General features: G+C 37.6%; 1 protein-coding gene across 1 annotated transcript; it reads left to right on the top strand.

The window, feature by feature from the left end:
* The first annotated feature begins 9,536 nt into the window (after positions 1–9,536).
* Positions 9,537–25,240, top strand: LOC125806164 (cilia- and flagella-associated protein 251-like). Its single transcript, XM_049486099.1, has 5 exons — positions 9,537–9,759; positions 23,233–23,298; positions 23,572–23,624; positions 24,451–24,666; positions 24,749–25,240. Exons 1-5 carry the CDS (start codon positions 9,537–9,539, stop codon positions 25,238–25,240), a joined length of 1,050 nt encoding a protein of 349 aa, XP_049342056.1.
* The last annotated feature ends 248 nt before the right edge of the window (positions 25,241–25,488 follow it).

Genomic DNA, 25,488 nt, shown 5'->3' with positions numbered 1-25,488 from the left:
GTCTGTCAGGTTGCTCAGTATGAATGAGCGAGGCTGCTGATTTAAGAGGGCAGGACCTGAGCAATGGCAGAGGAGCTGCCACAGAGAGAGCTATGAAAGCAGGGAGCTTGGAGAGGGGTGTAATTGGCACGGAGGAGGAAGACTCCCTCTGTTTTTTTTTTTTTATTTTAAATATGGATGGTATTGTTTTGGTTTGCTGGCTTCTAGTGGATTCTGCTGGGGTGTACGGCATAATGCAGGGACTCTGACCTTTTAGAGCATGCGGTGAAGTAAACAAGCACCCCATGCATGTTATTTTTTCCTTTTCCAGCATCAGCCGAGGAAGCGCAGGAGCTCGGCTCAGCTCAGGTGTCTTGGGTTCACAAAATAAAGTTTGTTGAGTTCGTTTTGTTTTTTGTTTGTTTCTTTGTTTGAGTGCTTTTCCAACTATTTTTTTTAGAACTGAAATAAATAATTAAGAAGACGACAAGAAACTGCTTTTATTCCTAGCCAATGTTATGTAGAGAGAAAATATAACTACACACAATCAGCTATACAGTCATGGCTAAAAAATACTCCAATCAGTTTCTCTGATTTTGCAATTCATAGGTATATTTTTAAAGAGTAAAATGAGCATTGTTGTTTTATTCTATAAACTACAGACAACATTTCTCCCAAATTCCAGAAAAAAATATTGTCATTTAGAGCATTTATTCGCAGAAAATGAGAAATGGCTGAAATAACAACAAAAAAAGATGCAGAGCTTTCAGACCTCAGATAATGCAAAGAAAACAAGTTCATATTCATAACATTTTAAGAGTTTAAAAATAAATATTTAGTAAAATAACCCTGGTGTTTAATCACAGTTTTAATGCATGTTGGCATGTTCTCCTCCACCAGTCTTACACACTGCTTTTGGATAACTTTATGCCTTTACTCCTGGTGCAAAAATTCAAGCAGTTCAGCTTGGTTTGATGGCTTGTGATCATCCATCTTCCTCTTGATTGTATTCCAGAGGTGTTCAATTAGGTAAAATCAACAAAACTCATCATTTTTAAGTGGTCTCTTTATTTTTTATTTTTTTCCAGAACTGTATACCTACAGTGTATTATACATTTATAAAATGAGATTGAAATCTAAACTAAAGAATAGAATCTTTGAGTTGTCCCTTAAAATTCTAAAATATTGTGCAGTAAGTTTCTTTGAAATTGTGAGTTTTTTTCTCAACTTTTTAAAGTATATTGCCAATTCTGCATTCCTTACTCCATTTTTTCCTGTGATTTTTTATTTTATTGCAATAATAATAATAATAATAATAAAAACTGTCTTTTTAATTGTGGTAAAAATAAAAATGTGATCAGATATCGATCTAGTCATAATTAGAGACAAACACATTTGATATAGCATAATAGCACACTGATAGGTAAAGTACTGATGTCTTTTATTGGCATTATTGAGTAACCATCCACAGTGCTTCCTTCTTTTTTTAAATCACTCTTAACTTGATTCACTTGTGTGTTTTGGGTCATTGTCTTGATGCATTATTAAACAGGCTTGAGGCAGCAAAGTAGACACCAACCATGATGCTCCACCCACCATGCTTCACAGCTCAAATGTGTTGTTAGTATTGCGTGTAAAGTTCTTTTTCCTCCAAATATAGTGCTAAAAGTTCCAGGAACATAGAGTAATATCCAGGCTTGAGACAGGCCACAGTGTGTTTTGGATGGCACTGTGTCTTTTAATGACTACCAGTCTCGTTCATTGTTTTTTAATAGTATATTTTATTGTTGAGTATTCTGTTGGTCTTTTGCTGTTATTTAATAGGTAAAGTAGCTGTGACACTCACACCTCCAGTCTCATCCTGTGATTTGAAACACAATTTGGCAGTTAGCTTTTAACTTAAAGTAGTATTAAGTAGGAAGTACTCCTCTGAGTGTGTAAAATGGCTACAGTAGTCCAATTTCAAAACACCATAGAGAGTTGGCTGCCCCGCCCACCCCTCTCTAGATGCAAAGCTCACTCGGGTTGCCAAGTTAAGGAGGCTAAATCTACACAATCCAGCGAAAGATGTTTTCAGTAACTTCTACCATGGCAAGCAAGGAAGAGTCAACGAGACGAGATGTGACAGGCCTGCTCCTCCGTTTTGTGATTGACTGAAGTTCACGTTAGCGTGTGTAGCATGATTGTATTAGCCAGCATACCTTGCTAACCTATCCAGCTCTCTCAGGTACCTTCTGCCTTGTTGCACTCAGACCACTGATATAAATGTGAACATTCAATTATTAAAATTAATTTAAACACCAGTGCCGAGTAAGCTAACCTAGTGGTTGTGATAAATGACCTGACCTAATTAGCTAGCCAGTTAGATTACCTGTTCAGGAGAAAAATAGCCAGCTTGGGGTCTGTCTTGTAGTCTTTTTTAGCCTTAAGTTTTTCAGGCTTTTTAGGCTGTGTAGCAGCTAAGAGATCAGGATTCTAAGGATTCAGCTGAACTAGTCCACTTGCTAGCTTCCATGCTGCAGCACCGCTCCCTCGCTGTTGTGTATTAGCAACCTTGGGGGTGGAGTAAGTGTTGGGGAACGAGCAGCAGGTGGAGTCAGAGGCCAAAACAAACAAAGATACTTGTGACGCACTCTACAGTCCAAATAGTAACGTACTGGCCTGATCTTTTGATTATTTACTACTGAAAAATAAAATACTTATTGGTCCTTTAAAGATTTACTTATTTTCTGCACTGTGGAGGTTTACTCATTATGCACAATAGTTGTTTGTTCATAATTGTGATAAAACCAGGATAAAGTTCACAAAGGTCGGGAAGATTAGCAGGTTCTATTCAATGTAGCAGCTAAAATTTAGAATAATGACCTTAGGACCATAAAGTCACTGGCTTGATCGCTTACACCGGCATCCGTAGTTGAAGTGCACTTGAGTAGGACACCAAGTGCCCAGTTGGCTCCCCTCCCCTTTGTGTTCACTGCTACAGATTATTAGTGAAATACAGATACTAAATATAAGCAGTACTCAATCCTAAAATGATAATGAAATACAGGAGGGAAAGTGTTCCGAGCTGCATTATATATATTATAGCATATTCAGCACATTTAATCTTCATCATTTTTCCTGCATACTTTTTCTACCACTCAACTGTACCACCTTTGTCTACACAAGGATAAAGCATTTACCCTTTTTTGAACCATTTGATCTCAAAATGCATCAGGAAAGCATTCTCTAAAAAAATGGTAGTGATTAAAAATTGCTTTTCATTTACTTAAATGCCCAGAAAACCTAATACCCGCAGCTGCAACGGTAAGGCACCTCTGGCCTTTTCAGTAACCAGGCTTTGTCACACCATTACACTAATCTTCATCTACTTCATTTCGATTCCGCCACGGACATTCCTTTGTTAAGTCTTGCATAAATGCATAGATAACAAAATTATTAAATTAAAGGGAAGGCCCTTGAAGTTGCTCACTGTCGCCTTAAATCATGCATGAACGTGATAATTATCCAGGCAAGGCTAAGAAGGGCCCATCACGGCTGCTTTAAATCCAATAAACGTCCTGACCTGATCATTAGGATTGACCATCTATCAGGGCCATCGAATTGCGCTCTGTCGTTAGCCTCTCCCTTATAATCCCTCTTGATCAGTGCTAATTATAGATAGCGAGAGTGACCAATATTCCTCTGCCGGGCTGGAGCAATGTTTCTTGGGCGGAATAAAGTGAGGGAAATGTTCAGGTTGGATGAGAGGACACATATTCTGAAAGAACATTCAATGTTATTAAAATAAAATTGTTACTATTCGAAATAGGTTAAGGAAAAGACAAAGGGGTCAACCAATGGATTAGACCTACAGCCAAACTCTCTCTGGGTGAGGTCCAATCAAAACCAACGTGAAACGAAAAAAAAAAATTAAAAGCATTTAAAAAGTTTAAGAAAATAACTAATGCTTGTAATCTCAATATGTTCCACCTAATATTGAACCAAAACATTTTAATGCCTTTATAGTAGTGCAGTAATCAGTTTGCCATGGGTTCATGGTATCTATCACAGGCTAAATTTGACTTCATATATGCCTCCCTGCAGGCACGGAACAGTATTAGACGTCATCCTGATGTAAAATATTTGTCATCTAACATCATAACCAACATTCAACTTAAAATGAACGTATACTGACATTGGTGGCCAGCTGGGCTCTCACAAAATTTTTAAAGTTAATGACCTATACAATATATGGACAAATAATTTTTGGTGACTCAATATTACAGTGAACAGTCCCTTAACATGAACAGTGATTTTATTTATTTATCTTTTATTTATTTTAACTATTAATGCATTTTTAATATTCTAATTACAGTTTCTAAATATTCCCAATATTAAAAATTCACTGCTCTTTAAAAGTAACGTGATGTAGGTTCCGAGTGGTCCAGCAGGCTAAGCACTGCTACTATCTTTGGGAGATCGCTGGCCCGAATCCCGGTTATGCAGCTTGCCATCGGCTGCCGGAGTCCTGAGAGAGAACAATTGGCCTTGCTCTTTCTGGGTGGGTAGCAGAAGGCGTCTGTGAGCTGATGTATCGAAACCGAGTCGCTGCACTTTCCTCCAAACGCGCGAGCTACTCGGCAATGATATATCCGCAGCAGTTTGAAAAGAGGCGGAGTCTGACTTCACATGTATCGGAGGAGGCATGTGCTAGTCCTCAGGAGTCTTAATGAGTGGCTTGGGTAAGTGGCTGTGTAAACTGTTTTATTATACTCTTATACTGTATTATTATTATATCAGTGGCATAACATTGTTTTATAATGACAAGTATAATATTGTTTATCACAGTAATTTCTGGGACAATATGTCATCCAAAAATTAGATAGTATTTCAGACCTACAAAGCTCCGACTGGTGATTCCAGATTAGTGTTAAAAGAAGGTTTTTAATCCATGTCATGTATTTGTTGGTATGTTCATGCAATACAATATAAAGAACAAAATAATACAAAAATAATTGAATGAATCATTTAATAAAAAAAAAAAACAAAGCAAGCTAAGAAAAAAGAAAGGGTTGTAAAGTTGTGATGTGACAGTGCTGTCACACATCAAATAAAGAGAGAGAAATATAAAGGAACACAGAAGGGAAAAGTAGCAAGTGAAATGTTCTTTATTCACGCCTGCCTCGGTCTTCACTACAGGCCATTTTAATCTGCGTACCGGGGAGCACTTAAATCTGCCTGAACGCTTTCACGTGAGAAGCTATGCAGTGAGGTCTTTGTAATGAAATCCTATCCTAAGTCTCTGTAGAGGACAAGATTAAATAAAAGCATTAACTGGAGATTATTAACTTTGGTGCTTAGCCTGCTCTCTTAGTGAAATCATCACAGCATTCATACGGCTAACAACATTCAAACCTGCACTGTTTCACACCGTGGAAACAGAATTAAAACTGTGCAAAGCTGAGCTTTGGTCAGATCGGTATATTACACTCTTGCAACCTCTAAGCCTTTAATGTACTGTTGATTTGTTTTCTTTTTTTCTTTTATGCATAGATTTAATACTCAGAATGATCATACTCTTATGTATTAAAGATTGGACATTAGGGATAAAAAAATATTCAAGTGTATTTTAGTAAATATCTAGACTAAAATAGCACAAAACTGCTTTTATTGCAAAAAAAAAACCCTGAAACATTATACCATTATAGGTCATACATAGCTTGCTAAATATGAATCTAAATATGAAATAAGTCTCTTATTTAAAAAAGCAACAGTTTCATATTATAAAATTAAATTAGGTGCTGTCACTGTTGAAAACATTACTAACAAGGGATTTCCCAATCATATTTTTTGGCAAGGCAAAAAAAAAAAAAAAAAAGAAAAAACACATTCAAGCTGTTGTCAGTCTGCCTGCCATGGACTCTAGTATTCACACTAAAGAATCCATTTCCCAGAATGCACCTGCGCTAAATCTCCCGGAGATGCTGGATCACGTAACGCTGTGGCTTTCTGGCTCACCCAGCTTTTAAGATGGCTCACTCCTGTGCTCCCTAGTATAAATACCCCCTGTTTCCTGTTCCCCCTTGCCTCATATTGAATCTAGATCCCTAGCTCTTTTACTTTACAATTCTTTTGTGTTTGCTTCTTTGTTTTGTAATTCTGACTACTCTTTTTCCTAGCCTTATATTGTTTTATTTTCTGTTTATTGACTACTCCATTTTTCTTTGACCTAATATCTATTTTGTATTATCATGTATGGCATCATGTATTTTCCTACACACTCTGGTATGTTATTTACCCTTGCTGCCATTCTGTTTCTGACCTTGCCTGTCTCTGACTACTCTTTTACGTTTTGACCCTTTATTAATAAACTGTCCTTTGGTATGTCTTTAGTGTGTCTGGCCACAATGATAAGTGTGCCTTAAGGTTTTTTTATTGTTATTTTTGTATTTTTATTGACAAAACAGTATGAAAACATCCTATTTTTATCATGAAATAAACTTAAAAAAAGTACTAAATGGACATATAAGTGATTTCCATTTAAATATGCATCTTTTCTTTAAAAAACAACTAAACTAAATAATGTCACACAAAAACAATTCTGTGACTAATCATAATTAAGATCATGATTATTATATATATTTTTAAATGCTGATGGTTCTGTATGTTTGGGAGGGAGACTAATTATAATAGTGTAGTGTGGTTTAGGCCTGACAGACTAGATAAAGACTAGACTTTTTACTGTATTATAATACACCAGGTTAGTTTTGATGCTTTACTATTCAAATGAGTTACTCAGTTGTTGAGTTACTGAGTTTAAGTAAGAGCTTTAATGGGGACCAAAAACAATAATGTAGCTGCATATATCTTTTTTTTTTTTAAGAGAATGACAGCACAAGCATTCTGAATAATTCTATAGTGATCTCGTGGAGTAACAGCATAACATTATGTTTTTGATAAATTACTGATACTTTTAAGGATTGATTCTGTTCCTTTGAAAATGATGTAATTTTACCCGATTTCTGATCAAATCATATATAGGGAAATCCCTATTGTAAACTGCAAACTGTGGAAGACCAGATACAAAACGGTCATAAACCAAACCCAAATCCCAGCCAGTGTTGTTTTTACGCAAATTAAATGTGAATTAAAAAGTTTGAGAACTTTAGATAAAAAAAAAAAACAAACAAAAAATATCCCTGGTCAATTTGAACATTTTAATGGTACATTCCAGGATTTTGGTACATTTCAGGGGTGGTCACTTCTGAAAATTTAATAATTTTTAGTCATATATTTATTAAATACAGGTAATAGACTATTAAAAAGTTTGATTCGTCAAGCTCAGGTACCAAATCAGTTTTTTAAATTAGATTTTGCAATATATTTGGTAACTAACAGTAACAGGGTTGTTAGTAACAGGGTTGCAAATCTAGGCTAAGTTGTGGTTTACCCCGGGAACAGATGCTAACTGTAAAATTTAGCTATGTATACAAGATCAAGGACTAACATGGTTATATAAGTATATAAAGTAAATTTTGACTCTACTCATTATTAGTCTTACAATATGAGTAACAGGGTTGCGTTCACTGAGTGACACACACAACTTGGACAAACATATTTGGAAAAAAAACTTGAAAATTTATAGAGCACTTACTCTTGGTCTTGCCATGTGGGCAGAAAATGTTCTTGTGATGTAACTTCCTTTGTGCCAGTAGACAAATATGTGGCAGGTAAAATTCCTTATGGTAACAGGGTTGCGCGCAGGTTGTGGGACACAACTTAATAGCATAAAAACTGTAACTTGCAAATACAATGTAGACCAAAGAAGTTGTTTTCATAAGTAAAGGAGATGCATATCAACAATATACAAGAGGAAGTCATTTATTTAGAGCTTATTTTAATTGTTAAATTTGCCAAAGGATTTGGTCACCCAATGTGTGGGACAAGAGAAAACGGCCATTTTTTGAGGTGGTCCAAAGGTATTCGGTCTTTTGAATAATATCTAAGGAGCTTATTTTTCCACCATATTTTACAGTTTGTCTTATAACAAGTACATTTTTCACAAAAAATAGTAATTTAGATATTTTGGATATGTACATTTGAAATTTAAGTGGTGGGACAGGAAATGTACCAAAATCCTGGAATGTCCCTAATAATGAAATTGTAATGTATGTAATATAACAATGTTTTCTATGTAAAACATAAAATTGCTTGTTGAATATGTGTTTTGTACATGATTAACTGTAATTTGATTTTAAACTTTTCAATAATTTTCTTTTAAAAAGGAAATCCCTATAACTAACATTAGTACACACTCCACCACGACCTACAATACATTAGTCATTGTTGAGTAAATATTTATGTTGTTTACTTATTCAGCTAAACACACTGTACTGTTTTGGTAGAGTATTTTCTAAAGTTGCCATATATTAAACGATTATTAAAGACTTAAAATGAACATTTTAAAGAACGTTTAGCATGTCCCTTTAGCATGTGTCAGTGGGGCTAGCTTTTGCTTCCCTTTAAATGTTTTCAATGCCTTAAAGCAGGGGTGTCCAAACTACGGCCCGCGGGCCATTTGCGGCCCATTTCCTTTTGTGGAGGGGCCCTCGAGGTATTTTAGAAATAGAATGAAAGTTGGCCCGCTGTTAAGCAGGTTTTTATAATGTGAGATTCAAAGTTTGAACGCTAGGTGTCAGAAACGGGCCAAAGAGTCTAAAAGCGGTGAGAGTGAAGTTGAAGCGCAGAAAAACGGTCTAAAAGCGGAGAGGCTGCGCAGTTTTAGCGCAAAAAAAACGGGCCAAAGAGTCTAAAAGCGGAGAGGCTGCGCAGTTTTAGCGCAAAAAAAACGGGCCAAAGAGTCTAAAAGCGGAGAGGCTGCGCAGTTTTAGCGCAAAAAAAACGGGCCAAAGAGTCTAAAAGCGGAGAGGCTGCACAGTTTTAGCGCAAAAAAACGGTCCAAAGAGTCTAAAAGCGGAGAGGCTGCGCAGTTTTAGCGCAAAAAAAGGGCCAAAGAGTCTAAAAGCGGAGAGGCTGCACAGTTTTAGCACAGAAAAACGGGCCAAAGAATCTAAAAGCGGAGAGGCTGCGCAGTTTTAGCGCAAAAAAATGGGCCAAAGAGTCTAAAAGCGGACAGAGTGCGCAGTTCTAGCGCAGAAAAACGAGCCAAAGAGTCTAAAAGTTGCCGTAATTAAGGAGTTTAATATTAAGAGACATCATGAAATGAAAAATCAATTTGAAAAATCTTAGTTTACACAACACTGTCAAAGATAGATAAAGATAGTAAATGAAAATGAAAGTAACCAGGAAAATGTATTATTTAAAGTGTTATATTTCATTATTTGTTTTATTACAGAGTCTGTGGCCCGTGACTTCAAATATTTTTCTCCTTCTGGCCCCCAACAAAAGAAGTTTGGACACCCCTGCCTTAAAGTAAAAACAGCAAATGTTAACAACAGAAGTATGTGTCCTCCCAAAATCCCCTGAATTCACACAACACTGAAATTTAACAGAGAGTTCCCTGCTTTGAATCACATGGTGTCCTTGCCTCTTGCCATCTGGGCTTTTATTTGCGAATGCTAGTTTTCGCCACAACACTGGCTCTTATTAAAGGCCACAGAGACACAGTGTGTGGGACAGCTTACTCCGGGGCTGCGTTTCACATCATACCACCACCATCATACCAGCTCTCCAGAGCCAGAGCACCCTACGTGACCCTGGTTTGCGGGGAGAGTAATGGGCGCGTGGTTACGTTAGCTACGGCGCCACCCTGCCGCAAACACCCGCCGGTATGCGCGAGTAGCACACAGAGATATTCCGCACACAATCCGGCTTTCATTTCATGCAAGGGCGCAAATCCCTGTTCGTTTCAGCCTCCTCTCTTTCATAATCACATCATAAAAGCTATGAAATCACATGCACGCTGAACTTGTTTCATTATGCAGTTTTATGGCAGATTCACATTTTTTATGGATTGGCTATGAAAATGATTCTTTTAGGCACTGAGGTAGTTATTCTAACGCAAGGCTCTGTCCGCAAATCCACCTCAAACACAGGTTAAAAGAGTAAGCTAGATTACCCAGGACACTTTCTGTATATGTTGGTTAATACAGAGGAAATTATATTAAATAAAATGATGTATAAATCACGACACTACAAATGACATGAGATGGAAAAAATTAAGAGACCACCTTAGTTTCTGAATCAGTTTCTCTGATTTTACTAGGTATGTTTTAGGTTTATGTTTGAGTAAAATGAACATTGTTGTTTTATTTTATGGACAACATTTCTCCCAAATAAATAATTCTAAATAAAAATATTGTCATTTACAGCATTTATTTGCAGAAAATGAGAAATGTCTGAAAAAACAAAAAAGATGCAGAGCTTTCAGACGTTTTAAGAGGTCAGAAATCAATATTTGGTGGAATAACCCTTATTTTTCATCACAGTTTTTATGCATCTTGGCACGTTCTCCTCCACCAGTCTTACACACTGCTTTTGGATAACTTTATGCCTTTACTCCTGGTGCAAAAATTCAAGCAGTTCAGCTTGGTTTGCTAATCTTCTTCTTGATTTTATTCTAGAGGTTTTTTTAATTTGGTAAAATCTAGATATAAATGATGGAGAATACTCAATAGCTACACATACAGCTCTGGAAAAAATTAAGTGACCACTTCAGTTTCTCTGATTTTGCTATTTATAGGTATATGTTTGAGTAAAATGAACATTGTTGTTTTATTCTATAAACTACGGACGACATTTTTCCCAAATTCCCAAAAACAGTAATGTCATTTAGAGCATTTATTTGCAGAAAATGAGAAATGGCTGAAATAATAAAAAAGATGCAGAGCTTTCAGACCGCAAGTAAAGCAAAGAAAACAAGTTCATATTCATAAAGAGTTCAGAAATCAATATTTGGTGGAATAAACCTGGTTTTTAATTCACAGTTTTTATGCATCTTGGCATATTCTCCTCCACTAGTCTTACACACTGCTTTTGGATATTTGGGACAGGAGCAACAAAAGGCTTAAAAAAGTGAGTGGTACTAAAAAATGAAATAGGAGCAATTTGGAAATAATTCACATAACTGGGTATAAAAAGAGCATTTTGTAGAAAGAAGAGAGTCTCTCACAGTCAAAGATGGGCACAAAAATTCGCCATTCTGCCAAAAACGTAGCCAAAAAAATTGTGGAACAGTTTCAGTAAAGGTTTCTTAACGCAAAATTGTAAAGTCTTTGGATATTGCACCAATTACAGCCCATAATATCATATAAAGGTTGCGAGAATGTGGAGAAATACCTGTGTGTGTAATCGATGAGGCCGGCGTTCAGTACTGGGTGCTGGTGATCTTCAGGCCCTCAACTCGTAATTTTTAAGTGGTCTCTTATTTTTTCCAGAGCTGTATATCTACACTGTAAATATCAAATAAAGTAAAGAAATAAGACATGCATCCATGTCATTCTTGATGTGATGCCATTGCAAAAGCATTCCAGAACCATGCTTTCAGTAGTGATCTTAATTAATTATGGGTGTGTTTTGGGTGTGACGTGAAATAAACCAATCAGTGTGTCACTTTGCCATTCCCTTTAAGAGCCAGGAGAGCTCTGACTTTGGCACGTTTGTTTCTTAACAGCGAGGCGCTTTGTGCATCCTAGCAGAGGACAATGACCTATGCATTCATGCTGTGAAGGTACACCAGCAGGTCATTTGAGGGAACAGCAATATTATTTTAGTCTGTTTATTACCTGTTTATTTTTTAGTTAAATTTCAGGTTTGCACTCTGCAGTGCATCTGTGCGTGTGTGTTGAACAAGGGGGGATGTACGAGTCAGTGGCACACCTGTGTTTTCTGCTGCCAAAATAGCAATACGCCAGAAATGTACCTGAACACACCTTACTTCCAGACCACCATTGCCTATCAGCGTAGATTTATTTTTAAACTCTGATGCTATTTTAATAAACAAAGCAAGCACAAGGAGTAAAAATAGACTGTTGACGGGGTGTAAAATAGCAAACAGCATCATGACGTGCCTTGCGAATGATGTACGATAGGGCCCTAAATGTTGTAAAAAAAAAAAAAAAGGGAAATACGCTGAAACGTGTAAGAAGCTGCTTTTGCTTGCTTTGATATCATTAAGAAGTTTATTTATTTCAGTAATTCAATTGAAAATGTAAAAAAGATTTATTGCTCACAGAGCAATTATATATTGATGTTTATTTCTTTTAATGTTCATACTTATGGTTTACAGCTAATGAAAACTCATGTATATATTTACATTACATTACATTACATTACATTACATTTCATTTGGCAGACGCTTTTGTCCAAAGCGACTTACAATAATGAAGTACAAAAGTAATAGGAATTTAGATAACCCATTTTTAGATAGGGCTTAAAGGAGGTCGAAGGGAAATAAAGGGATAGAGAAGTGAAGGAGGGGAAGAAGGAAATGGGGTTAGAAGTAGTTAGTGTGTTAGAGGTGTTAGGAGAGTAAGTGCTCTTTGAAGAGCTCTGTCTTCAGGAGTCTCTTAAAGATAGTGAGAGATTCTCCTGATCTGGTAGTGGAAGGTCGTTTGTTCCACCATTGGGGAACTCTGTATGAGAACAGTCTGGATTGCTTTGTGTGAATGTTTGTTTGGCAAAGCGAGGCGACGTTCATTGGAGGAGCGCAGCGGCCGGGAGGTAGCGTAAGCCTTCAGGAGTGATCAGTGCAGGTAGGAAGGAGCCTGTTCTGTCATCACCTTGTAGGCGATTGTAAGAGTTTTGAATTTGATGCGAGCATCAACTGGTAGCCAGTGGAGCTCAATGAGCAGCGGAGTGACATGTGCCCGTTTTGGTTGGTTGAAGACCAGACGTGCTGCTGCATTCTGGATCATTTGGAGTGGTTTTACTACGCAGGCCGGGAGGCCAGTTAGCAGGGCATTGCAGTAGTCGAGGCGTGAGTTGACGACTGCTTGTACCAGGAGTTGGGTGGCCTGTTGCGTCAGAAACTGTCTAATTTTCCTGATGTTATAAAGCGCGAAGCGGCAGGATCGAGCAACCGAGGCCACATGGTGCGTGAAGGAGAGCTGGTCATCAACCATAACACCCAGGTTCCTAGCAACCTTTGTCGGTGAGAGAGAGAGAGAGAGTCGATACTTATAGAGAATTTGTGTTGAAAAGATGGTTTTGCTGGTATGACCAGAAGTTCAGTCTTTGAGAGATTTAATTGAAGGTGATGCTCCTTCATCCAAGAGGATATGTCAGAGAGACACGACGATATCCGTGCAGAGATTGAGTGATCTTCAGGTGAGAATGACAGGTATAGCTGGGTGTCATCAGCAAAGCAATGGTAGGAAAAGCCATGTGAGTGGATAACCTGACCAAGAGAGGCAGTGTATATTGAGAAGAGAAGGGGACCCAGTACCGAACCCTGGGGAACCCCAGTGGATAGGGAGTGGGCTGAGGACAGCTGTCCTTGCCACGACACCTTGAACGAGCGCCCAGTGAGGTATGATCTAAACCATGACAGCACATTGTCTGAGATCCCCATGTTTGAAAGTATAGTTAGGAGGAAGTCGTGGTTGACCGTGTCGAAGGCGGCCGAGAGATCCAGCAGAATGAGCACTGAGGACTGGCCTGCAGCTCTAGCAGTTTTCAACGCTTCAGTCACAGACAACAGAGCCGTCTCGGTAGAGTGTCCTTTTTTAATACTGTATTCTGTATTTTTAATACAGAAATGTTTTCCTACTGAAAAGTATATACAGGATCAGCCAAAATTGGTCAGGGCTCCTGAGGTATTATAGCTGAGGTTGTCTGCAGTGTTGGTTCTGGCGTATCTCATCTTCCTCTTGATAACAGCCTGTAGGTTCCCTATAGGATTTAGATCAGGTGAGTTTACTTCCTCATCAAGCACAGTGATACTGTGATTATTAAGCCAGGAGGTGTGTGAGGTATAAGTGTGTGTTGCTGAGTTTTTAAACACTGTATTCACTTACTGAGCTCATCTGTTGCTGCACAGTTCTACTATTCTTCAGCTTTCTTAAAGTGCTTAAAATACAAAAATAACATGATATACTCCAAAGTACAGGGGTTGGACAATGTAACTGAAACACCTGTCATTTTAGTGTGGGAGGTTTCATGGCTAAATTGGAGCAGCCTGGTGGCCAATCTTCATTAATTGCACATTGTACCAGTAAGAGCAGAGTGTGAAGGTTCAGTTAGCAGGGTAAGAGCACAGTTCTGCTCAAAATATTGCAATACACACAACAATATGGGTGACATACCAGAGTTCAAAAGAGGACAAATTGTTGGTGCTAGTCTTTGTGATGTATCAAGATCCACGATATCCAGGGTAATGTCAGCATACCACCAAGAAGGACGAACCACATCCAACAGGATTAACTGTGGACGCTGTAAGAGGAAGCTGTCTGAAAGGGATGTTCGGGTGCTATAACCCGGATTGTATCCAAAAAAAACATAAAACCATGGCTGATCAAATCATGACAGAATTCAATGTGCACCTCAACTCCAGGTGTTTCAGTTTCATTGTCCAACCCCTGTACATATTGTTGCATAATTTATCACGGTAGCAATATCATATTACCCAACCTAATGTCAAACACAACAGTTGCAACTTGTGTAACTTCAAAAGGAAGCCCTTTGAGGCCTGTTTTTCTCTGGCTCTTTTCCTCTCTCCCCTTTCTCTCTCTTTCACGCTTTCCTCTCTCTCTCTCTCTTTTTCTGAAACTCTGAAGCACTTAGGCAGTGCACTATTCTTTTCTCGGCTTTGAGCATTGTTCACGTTCCTTCTCCCTGAAGCTTGAAAGCACTCCATTTTTCACCCACACTCTTCCTCCTGGGACCCCAGCCCAGAGAGCAGCATGCAAAGGATATGTTTTATTGGACTGTTGCTGACAAATAAATCTAAATATGTATTTTTGTCGTGTTTGTGTGTAGGCTGTGTCCTGCGGGGCTGGAGGAAGCATATTATCAGATATAAATAAAACGATAAGGTCATGAACAAACACATTATCTCCAAGAGAGAGAGAGGCGGAAAAAAAAAGTTTGTCACATTACACAGATAAACTCGGTGCGTCAGTGCATCACATAATTAACACATGGGTATATTTTTTATATATGTGTATATATACCAAAGGGTGGATTTATGAGAGGACTTAAATTGATTTAAACATATAGGAACAATCAACAAATCTGATCTGCAATCTTTTGTTAATTCACACACTGCTTGAAAAACTAATAAAATGCAATTTCTTATTTTGTTTAACAAACAAAGAATAATCCAAATTCTACTATTCTACTATTAAATGTAAACTTGTGTAAAAATGAAAAAAAAAAAAGTCTTGTATTTTGTACAGGAAGACATGTTGTTCTAGACTAAAGTCTAATGATAAATTCCTAGTCCATCCCTGACACCAATATATAAGGTTAAATCCATATTTTACTTTATTATCCTCCTTTTTGCCTGTTCTTCTATGCTCAGGATAAACCACCACAAAGCAGCTATTATTATTTGGGTGGTGGGTCATTCCCAACACTGCCAACACAGTGTGTGTTGTGATGGTACGAGTGGATTAGACAGTGCAGCAGTGCTGCTGGAGTTTTTAAACACTCATCATTTTCACTCACTGTCCTCCACTCTATTACACACTCCTACCTAAAGCTGCTCCAGCTTCTAGATAAGGTAAATGGTACCACTTTAAAATAAGACTACCTTTATAAAGGGTTCATACATGGTTTACAATTAGTTTATTAGTTTTATTAGTTTATCAAGGGTTTGTAAACTATGTAGGTTGTAAATGCCTTAAAAATCATTAATAATCAGTTATAACGCATACGTAGAAAGGGCAACAATGACCTGTTGTTTGTCAAATAGTGAACCCACAGCCATCTATATTGTTGCCCTTTCTACGTACGCCTTATAACTGATTATTAATGATTTTTAAGACATTTACAACCTGATTAGTAACCATTAATAAACTAATTGTAAATCATTTATAAACCCGTTATAAAGATAGTCTTATTTTAAAGTGGTACCGGTAAAAATAGCTCTGAATCTGTTGCTGCACAGTTTGTGTTATCCAGTGGCCAGTGTCATTAAAGTCAATTTTCCCATATCTTTTGTTTTTACAGGGAACGGATTTGTCAGTAAAGTTTCAAGCAGCTTTTAAATGCTATAAAACAAGTCATACATAATAAATAGCCACAGAATATATAATCATATAATATCATGTGGGACATTAGCTTTCATTGTTGTTTTTGTTATAAATAAAAAGATAATATCCTTTTATTTCTTGTCATCAAATTAAGTTGATAATATATTTACATCAAAAGTGCAACAACAAACAACAAATTATTTTTTGAAGTTAATTTTTTTCAGTTGAATGACCCTGTATTCACTGACTATAAAAAGCAGCTGATCATACTGCACAATGAGCTCTGTGTAAATTGGGTTGTCCTTCACATTAAAATGGACTGAGCAAAAATGGAAAACTGTTCTGTGGTCAGGTGTTGAAATATGGCTTGTTTTCACTGCACAGTAGAGCCTGTTCATAATGCAGTGCTGCCTGAGGGCCCGAAGATCACCAGCATCTAGTACTGACCATCAGCCTCATCGATTACACACACAGGGATTTCTCCAGACTCTGTCAATCTAATATCTATGATATTATGGGCTGTAATTGGTGCGAAATCCAAATATTTTACAATTTTACATTGAGAAACGTTTTCTGAAATTGTTCCACAAATTTTTATGCTTCTTTTTTGGTAGAATGGCCGATTTTTTGGTGCCCATCTTTGCCTGTAAGAGACTCCTCTTCTCTCATCTGCTATCCTCTCCTCTTTCAACAAAAAGCTCCTTTTATACCCAGTTATCTGAGTTATTTGCAAATTGCTCCTTTTTCATTTTTTAGTAGCCTTTTTAAGCCTTTTGTTGCTCCTGTCCCAAATATTTTGAGATGTGTTGCTTCTTTTAAGCTCTAAATGATGAAAACTGTGATTAAAAACCAGGGTTATTCCACCTAATATTGATTTTGGAAATCTTAAAACTTTATGAATATGATGAATATGTTTTATTTGCACTATTTGAGGTCTGAAAGCTCAATGCTAAATGACAATATTTTTATTTGGATTTTGGGAGAAACGTTGTCTGTAGTTTATATAATAAAATCACAATGTTTATTTTACTCAAACATGTACCTTTACATAGTAAAATCAAATAAACTGATGTGGTCTCTTTATTTTTTCCAGAGCTGTATTCTAAAGTCTAACAACTATATTAATGTATAGACTGTGTAGGTCTTATGGCTGACTGGCTTTTCCAAAATCAAAGTGTGTTGACTCAGTTCTATTGTGTAATTTTATTTGTTTAATGCAGAAATGAACTGCAGTGAAAGTGGTCACCCGCACAGGGAGGAGGTCGCTACGGCAGCTTGCCGACATGACAGGCGTATATAATATACATAGCTGAGTAGATAAAAGTCAGCGGCATATTGAGACCTGCCAGCCCTACACAAATCAAGCTGTCCATTACGGGAGGCCCTTACGGGTCGTGCTCTTAATAAAATGGCTCAGGCCTGTTGGTGGAACTGAAGGAAAGTCAATGGGTGGCTTTGGGTGGTGATTGACACATCTTAACCTGCGGGTCTGTCCCGAGTGTCAGATACGTGGACAGGCAGAGCGGCCTTGACCGGGCATCTCTGTGTCAGTGTGTCGATGGGCGAGTCGAGCGCTGGGTGAGTTATGAGAACAGCTTTCTCTACAGGCACTAAATGTTGGCTTTAGTTTGATGTGTGATGGATCATCGGAGTGTTTGCTGATGTAAAGCACTGGCGAATGCCCTCAGCGTTTCCTTTCACTCTCCAAGAATTATTGTTATAATCCCCTTTATGTGGAATCTCCTTTTCTAAGAGTAGTAGTATATCTATTTTACACATTTTCTTTTCCTGTTTCAAACACATGTCCAAATAAATGTATTAATATTACATGTTACATAAATAAAATCCCTTAGACAAAAAAGAGTATAGTCTTACACATACAGTAAAGTGTTTTAAAAGATTTCAGTAACACAGAAACACTTCTGTAATAGTAATGAGTGAGAGTGAAGAACCTTAAAATGATTAATAAACCCTTCTGAATTTAGCTCCACCCTCAGCTCAAATTATAATAAAAAAATGTTAAAAAAATGGGAGGGGTAGTTGAGGAGGGGCGCTGGGTGATGTATGGGTTTAGAGGCCAGGCAGAAGGGAGAGATGATTGGCTAAACTGCAGCAGTGTGCCTCTGATAGTGGTGAGACCAAAGTACCAAGGTACACAGAAACATCATCCTCGCCTATAGCACAGTTGAACCTGAGAGGGCGCTGCAGAGGCAGAAATCACCGAAATAAAAGCGATTTTAAAAGATTAGGAAAGGTTTATTAAATTTTTAACCCTTTCAGAGTCTGTGTCCATTGCAATGGATATTGTATTTTCTTCTGATTTGCGTATTTTTGCACTTAACCAAGATTCAGATATATTGTCTGTCCATCAGAATACACATTTATCAGCCAATCACCAGCCAATGAGGCAGAGTAAACTTTTCCCATCATGCTTTTTGTTTTTTTACTGCTTAGGAATGGTTTGGGAACAAAAATAATTATATATAAGTTAAATGAAAACAAAAATATAAAGTTGTACAAATGATTCCACTGTGATGCACATAAAAAATACAAATAACACTTGTATTTACTTATTTTCTCTGTATTCTTGTATTTATGTATTTACTAAATATTGTTTTTGAGTGCTATTTTTTTTATCACTGAAACATAATTCAGGACTGAAAGGGTTAAACTGGTATGTTTCACAACTCCAAATGAACACATTTTATATATTAATTAAAAAAAATGTGTTTAGGGTTTAGTGCCTTTTTAATAGATATACAGAATAATCACTTGATATAAAGGTAGTTCACTGATATAAAAAAATATTTATACTACATCTGTGTTCTTATTTTTCTGTTGTATTGTTTGGAAATGGAGTAGGTGGTCCTGAATACCTGAATTCTTTTATTTTTTAGATTAAATTAGTGCATCTATGCAAAACCTGGCTGGATAAGGTCTCAGTCATGTATACTCATACTATATGACATGTTTTATTATAGGTTATATAGTAGACATGCAGCTGCTTTATGAGAAATCACCATATTAACCCTTTCAGACCTGAACTATGAATGAAGTTTCACTGATGAGAAAAACATACGAATATAAGAAAATATATAAGCTGTCTTTAATGCCGACTCTTATGTTCTAAACAAATAATATTTAATTACATTTTTTTAAAATTATTGAAAGCCTTTTTTATTTCACAAACCATCTCTATACAGTAAAATAAACATGGTTCAATTCTTGTATTCTTCTATGTTCTAAATCACATACATATCGTAAAATAAAAAAAATAAAAAAAAGAGTTTTCACTTTTCCTCATTGGCTCATTAGTGCTGCCATGCTCTGTGGTCTATTTTGGACTGTAAAAACTAGTTTTTTTGTAAATGTTTACAGCAAGTTAACAGCAAAAAGAAAATGTCAGTAAAGGATTGTAAAATTACAGAAAGATCACAACATATTATTTGATAATAAGAATAGTAATTAATACATTAATTACAGATTATTATTATTAGAAGCTTATGAAGAGTAAGCTTAGGCCCAAATTATTACACAATAATATTGTAAATATTCTTTACAATAACCATTTGTACTTTAAATTGTTGGGGTTTTAGTTAGCAGTGAATAAAAAAAATATATATATATATATATAGTGGTCACATGACAACATTTTAGTTAAGTGATTGAAAACAAGATGGCGGGAATCCCAGCCAAAAGTTTCTACAGCCAGTCCAGACAGACACATGCGGCAGGTAAAATAATCTCATAGAATTTTATATTTGAAACTGTGTTATTTACATATATATATATATATAATGATGTACATTGTGATGGACGCAGGGTCTGAGGGGGTTAAGGAATTGTGCATATTAGTGAAGGAGTATAAAAATATCATCCTTATATTCCAAATAATCCTTAAAAAACAAAAGCAAATAACTTTGCAGTATAACTATGTCATTAAGAGTATTAACATTTTGAGAGAACAAATGCTGCAACATTTCATTTAGATTTATGTACCAGAGTAAATGGGACTAGTTAAACCCACCTCTGATTACAGCAGAGTTCTATCATAAATACGCGAGCATAAAACTCCCCACATCTCTGCTGATTTAAGAAAAAGAAAAAGAAAGCAACCTTCCAACTTTTCAATCCAGGACCGGCTGCTTTGAAGGTAGACAAAACTGCAGGAATAAAAGTGGGGGCCTTTGGCAAGCCACACTTCTGAAGCCCCACCTGCCTTTCCAGCTGCCTGTCTTGACAACCCAGCTCTTCCACAGTAGCGGCGAATTATATCTGTGTGTCTAATTATGTCTTTTCAACCAGACTCACAATGAAAGACTGCGCGCCTTCCACTTGCAAGGAGTAGGACAGCGGGTGGAAGTGCCCCCCGAAAAGAACACACACTCATGCGGCTGACACAGATACCTGTCTGTGTGTCAACATAGCACATTCCCTGACGTCCCCAGCAGCCTAATGAAAGAGATCTGTGCAGGAACCAGGAGATGCTGACATTCTGCTGCCTTTTCTTTTTTTTTCTCCCCTCTTTCTCTCCCTCCGAGCCGCTATGAACGGCAACAATACCATTTTTTTAAGTCTCAATTTGTTGTAAAATTGACTAAATTTGCTTTATAAATGGTTTAAGGTTTTAATTTGTAAAAAGCTCATATTTCTTAGTTTCATAGTAACTGATGAACATTAAGATATTAAGTTATGTGATTAAACATAAAGAAAAAAAAAATCCTACTGTTCAGTTAAGGTTAGATTCAGTTCTTTTTTTTATAATTATAATGTTTCTATATTTCTATCTTCTGTATCTTAATAATAATATCATAATAAAAAAAAGCATTTTCTTCATTTTCTTTATTTTCTTCATCTTCATCTTTATCCTCTCTTCTTTCTCCGTACACACATTTGCTCCTCCTGCCACCCTTCTTCTTTTCTTCTTTTTTCCTCTTCCCCCCATCCTCCTTCCCTCCTTCTCCGCTCAGGCTCGGAGCCATTCTTGCCCCAGACTGGTCACAAGGGGGTAGCATTGACACAGCTCTACGAGGCTTTTCAGACTGAAGACATGCAAAGGGACAAGCTGGCTTTGATGTAATTGAGGTCTAAGACCTTCTACCAAAGCATATATTGGTTCGCACGGGGAAATGTTGAAGGAACAATGGATTTCCATAAGTGGTTGTAAAATCGTATTTTGAGCTTTCCTATGGATGCTAAGCGCTTCTCTAAACAACAGCAGAAAAAAAGAAAACGTCTGCAGTGGATACACGGCCGGTAATTTGGCAGCGTCCGCGGCAGGGAGGAAATAAAAAGGAATAAAGCATCAGGATTAAATAGGCAGCTGAAACATTCAGATGTGCTGACTTACGCTTGTGTGAAGCCCCCAACGAGTCATCAATGTGAACAAAATGATTTTTTGAAAAAGCATTCAGAAAAAAAGGAGAGAAAAGGGAGAAAAAAATGTTTTGGATTTTACAGGAAAAATCACTCAGCTCTGACAGGGAATCTAAGTTATTTTAAGTTATTTCTAGAAATTCCTTCCTCTGAAAACTTGACGTGAACATAGATTTTATCCCGGGCTCGCAGCAACAGCAAATCCCTCAACGTTCCCTTCCGGGAGACGTCTGAGTCTCGACGGATCGAGCAAAAAAAAGCTAAATAAAGTTCCGCAAACGTGAGATACAATTATAACTTCATTAATGTACGAATTAAACTCCCTTAATCATCAATCACGTGAGGAGCGCGGCAAAATCGCCACCTAATAAGCTTTTGCGGCGATTTATCTTTCTATCCAAGGCAATACTTAAAAGCAGCACCGCACCACAGGCTCATAAATAAAGGTTACGCATTTACATATTCAGTTTATCATGAATATTGCATACTCTGTACATAAAAATTCAAATACACTGTTTATGAAATATGATCATGCTGCCAGCAGAAAATGATACATACTGTCTATTCATAAACCTCCGAGCTCCTCATTAACACACACCCTTTTTTTTTTTTTTCTTTTCTGATATAAATAAAGAATGAAAGGGATGTTTGACCCGGTGTAATAACATAGCCTTCAAAGGCTGCGCGTTTCACGAGAGTATAGATCCAAAGTCTTGCTTTTTTTTATTTTTTATTTTTTTTTTATTTGAAAAGACTGTAGAAAGCAGAGCAGAATATGAGATGGGCTGATAGTATAAACAGCATGGGGAGAAAAAAAAGAAAAAGTGCATTTAGAGCGGAGTACCGACCCGGCCTCATTCCCACCTTTACCAGCTGTGGTTTAATTATGCTCCCTCTATGATGATTAACCATATCAATTATTAACAAGAGGAATAACTATAGCGGCAACAGAGACAGAGAGAGAAAGAGAGACAGAGCAAAAGAGAGAGAGAGAGACAGACATGGTCTTGAGAGATGCTGCGTTCCTCTCCCCAGAGGTAAGCTGACTGACACGGCAGAAAATGTAACATGAACAGATATACTACATCATGTAAAACAGATACCATATCTCTGCACATTTGTATTGTCATTTTCAGGGAAGAAACGATGTTAAAAGCTCCTTTCAGGGCACAAGCTGCTGATTACTAAAAAAAGATGAAAAAAAAAGAAAAAAGAATGAGCCAAATTCTGATTGTTATTTTATTAGGAAATAAGACGATATGCTATGTAGGCATCAGTCAACTTTCTTTATCTTTATTTTTGTATTTCTTTATTTAATTTGATTTTATTAGACATGCTTCTTAGTCGCACCTTAAAGTAAAATGATGGCACCTCTTTTTTGACACTCTACTCCCAGAGTGAGCAGAGCTGCACAGAGCGTATGTGTTTAGTTAATCTCTGTAGGCTTGGATAGTAAACTGAGGGGGAGTGTGTGTGTGTGTGTGTGTGTGTGTATGGGTATGTGTGTGTGTGTGATCTCCAAATGTATTCAGCGGGGAGCGAGAAAATGACCTGGGTTTGGTGGAGAGGAACTAATCTGTGCAGGCCTGACACGGGACAGGAGAGGCCTCTTACTGTTATTATGATGTGTCGCCTCATGTTAGAGGAGAACAGGGCTTGATGGCCGGAGAGGAGGCGCAGAGCGTGCTGGAGTGTGTGTGTGTGCGCGTGTGTGTGTGTGTGTTTCTGTGTTTGCCTCTAGCCATACACAGGCTCCAGGAGGATGAGGAAGAGGAGGTAGAAGAGGAGATGAGGAAGAGAAGGATAAGTAGGAGGTGGAAGATGGGGAGAATGAGGAGGATGAAGTGGAAGATGAGGAAGAAGTGGAGGATGTGGTGGGGGATGAGGTGGGGGATGAGAAGGCCGAAACAAATGTAAAACAAATTTTAATTGTTATTTTATTAAGAAATAAGACAATATGCTAGGTAGGCATCAGACAAAACTGTATAACCATAATTTTTATTTTATTTTATTTTATTTATTGAACATGGTTTTTAGTCGCACCTTATAAAATTATTGCACATCTTTTGACACTTTTAAGATGAGGAGGTTGAAGTGGTGGATGAGAAGGAGGTGGAAGATGAGGAGGATGAAGTGGAGGATGAGGAGGAGGTGGAAGATGAGGAGAGTGAGAAAGATGAAGTGGAGGATGAGGAGGAGGTGGAGGATGAAGAAGTGGAAGATGAGGAGTTGGAGGATGATGTAGAAGAGGAAATTAAGGAGGTGTTTTAAGATAAAGAGAATAAGGTAGAGGTGGTGGAGAAGGTGAAAAATGAGGAGGATGATGTGGGGGAGAAGGTGGTGGAAGATAATGAGGAGGTGGAGGAGGAGGTGGGGGATGAGGAGTTGCATTAGGAGGTGGTGGATGAGGAGGCAAAAACGAATGAAAAAAAATGAAAGGGCCAAATTGTAATTGATATTTTATCAGGAAATTAGATAATTTGCTAGGTAGGCCTCAGTCAACTTTGTCCACGTTGTCCACGTTGTAAAAATATCTTTTGACACTTGAGGAGGATGAATGGGAGGAAGAGTAAAAGGTGAAGGATGAGGTAGAAGAGGAGGAGAAGGAGGAAGAGGAGGAGAATAAGTAGGAGGCTTAAGTTGAGGAGAACGAGGAAGATAAGGAGGAGGAGAAGGATGAAGTGGAGGATGAGTAGAAAGTGAGAGATGAGGAGAGTGAGGAAGAAAAGAATGAGGTGGGGGATGAGGAGGCCAAAAACGAATGAAAAAAAAAAAAAAAACGAATGGGCCAAATTGTAATTGATATTTTATCAGGAAATGAGATAATATGCTAGGTAGGCCTCAGTCAACTTTCTTTACCATTATGTTTAAATTCATTTTATTAAATTTAATTCCACCGTTTTACATGTTTGTTAGTCCACATTGTAAAATTATTGCACATCTTTTGACACTTGAGGAGGATGAATGGGAGGAAGAGGAAAAGGTGAAGGATGAGGTAGAAGAGGAGGAGAAGGAGGACGAGGTGGAGAAGGTGGAAGATGAGGAGAATAAGAAGGAGATGGATAATAAGAAGGATGATGTAGGGCAGGAGGAGGTTGAAGATAGTGAGGAGGTGGAGGTGGATGATGAGGAGAATGAGGTGGAACAGGAGGAGGTGGATGAGGAGCAAGATGAGGTGGAATATTAGGAGAAGGTGAAGGAGGAGAAGGATAAGGAGGAGGTGGAGAATAAAAAAGGATGAGGTGGATGAGGAGAAGGATGAGGAAGGTGAGGAGAATAAGCAGGAGGTGGAGAATGAGGAGGATAAGGTGGATGAGGAGAAGGATGAGGAAGGTGAGGAGAATAAGCAGGAGGTGGAGAATGAGGAGGATAAGGTGGATGAGGAGAAGGATGAGGAAGGTGAGGAGAATAAGCAGGAGGTGGAGAATGAGGAGGATAAGGTGGATGAGGAGAAGGATGAGGAAGGTGAGAAGAATAAGCAGGAGGTGGAAAATATGGAGGATGAGGTGGAAGAGGAGAAGGACGAGGAAGATAAGGAGAATAAGGAGGAGGTGGAAAATAAGGATGAGGAAGATGTGGGGGTGGAAGAAGTGGAGGATGAGGAGGAGCTGAAGGATGAGGTGGAAAAAGTGGAAGATGAGGTGGATGATGAAGAGGATTGGAGCATGACGTGGAAAAGGAGGACGAGGATGAGGAGGAAAATGAATGGGGTCAAGTCTTTTTACGAGTACTGTCTAAAACGACACTGACAGGATTGCTGCGTATTATAACTGAGACTTATATTAACATAAAAAATATATATTTGTTTCATTTATTAATTGTGCTATTTTCCTTCATACAGATACTGTATTTGTCCTCTAATACTGGGCATAACATAAAAAGCACTAAGAAATGTGCAATGACTAAATTTGGGTGGTCAAAGATGAACAGCATTAATTAAGTAGTAATTATATAGTAGTAACTAACCTGATTTAGGTTTATTCATGTTGAGCAATAA

The sequence above is a fragment of the Astyanax mexicanus genome, chromosome 12 (genome assembly GCF_023375975.1).
Source record: "Astyanax mexicanus isolate ESR-SI-001 chromosome 12, AstMex3_surface, whole genome shotgun sequence".
Classification (NCBI taxonomy): domain Eukaryota; kingdom Metazoa; phylum Chordata; class Actinopteri; order Characiformes; family Acestrorhamphidae; genus Astyanax; species Astyanax mexicanus.
Note: the sequence above shows the minus strand (reverse complement) of the source record. Positions and strands in the feature narration are given on the sequence as shown.

Excerpts from the sequence above, each read along its gene's own strand:
- LOC125806164 (XM_049486099.1), top strand. The coding sequence starts at position 9,537 with ATGCTAGTTTTCGCCACAACACTGGCTCTTATTAAAGGCCACAGAGAC. Across the intron at positions 23,299-23,571 it reads GATGAGGAAGAGAAGGATAA|ATGAGGAGGTTGAAGTGGTG; the intron begins GTAGGAGGTGGA and ends GACACTTTTAAG. Across the intron at positions 24,667-24,748 it reads TGGATGAGGAGCAAGATGAG|GATGAGGAAGGTGAGGAGAA; the intron begins GTGGAATATTAG and ends GATGAGGAGAAG.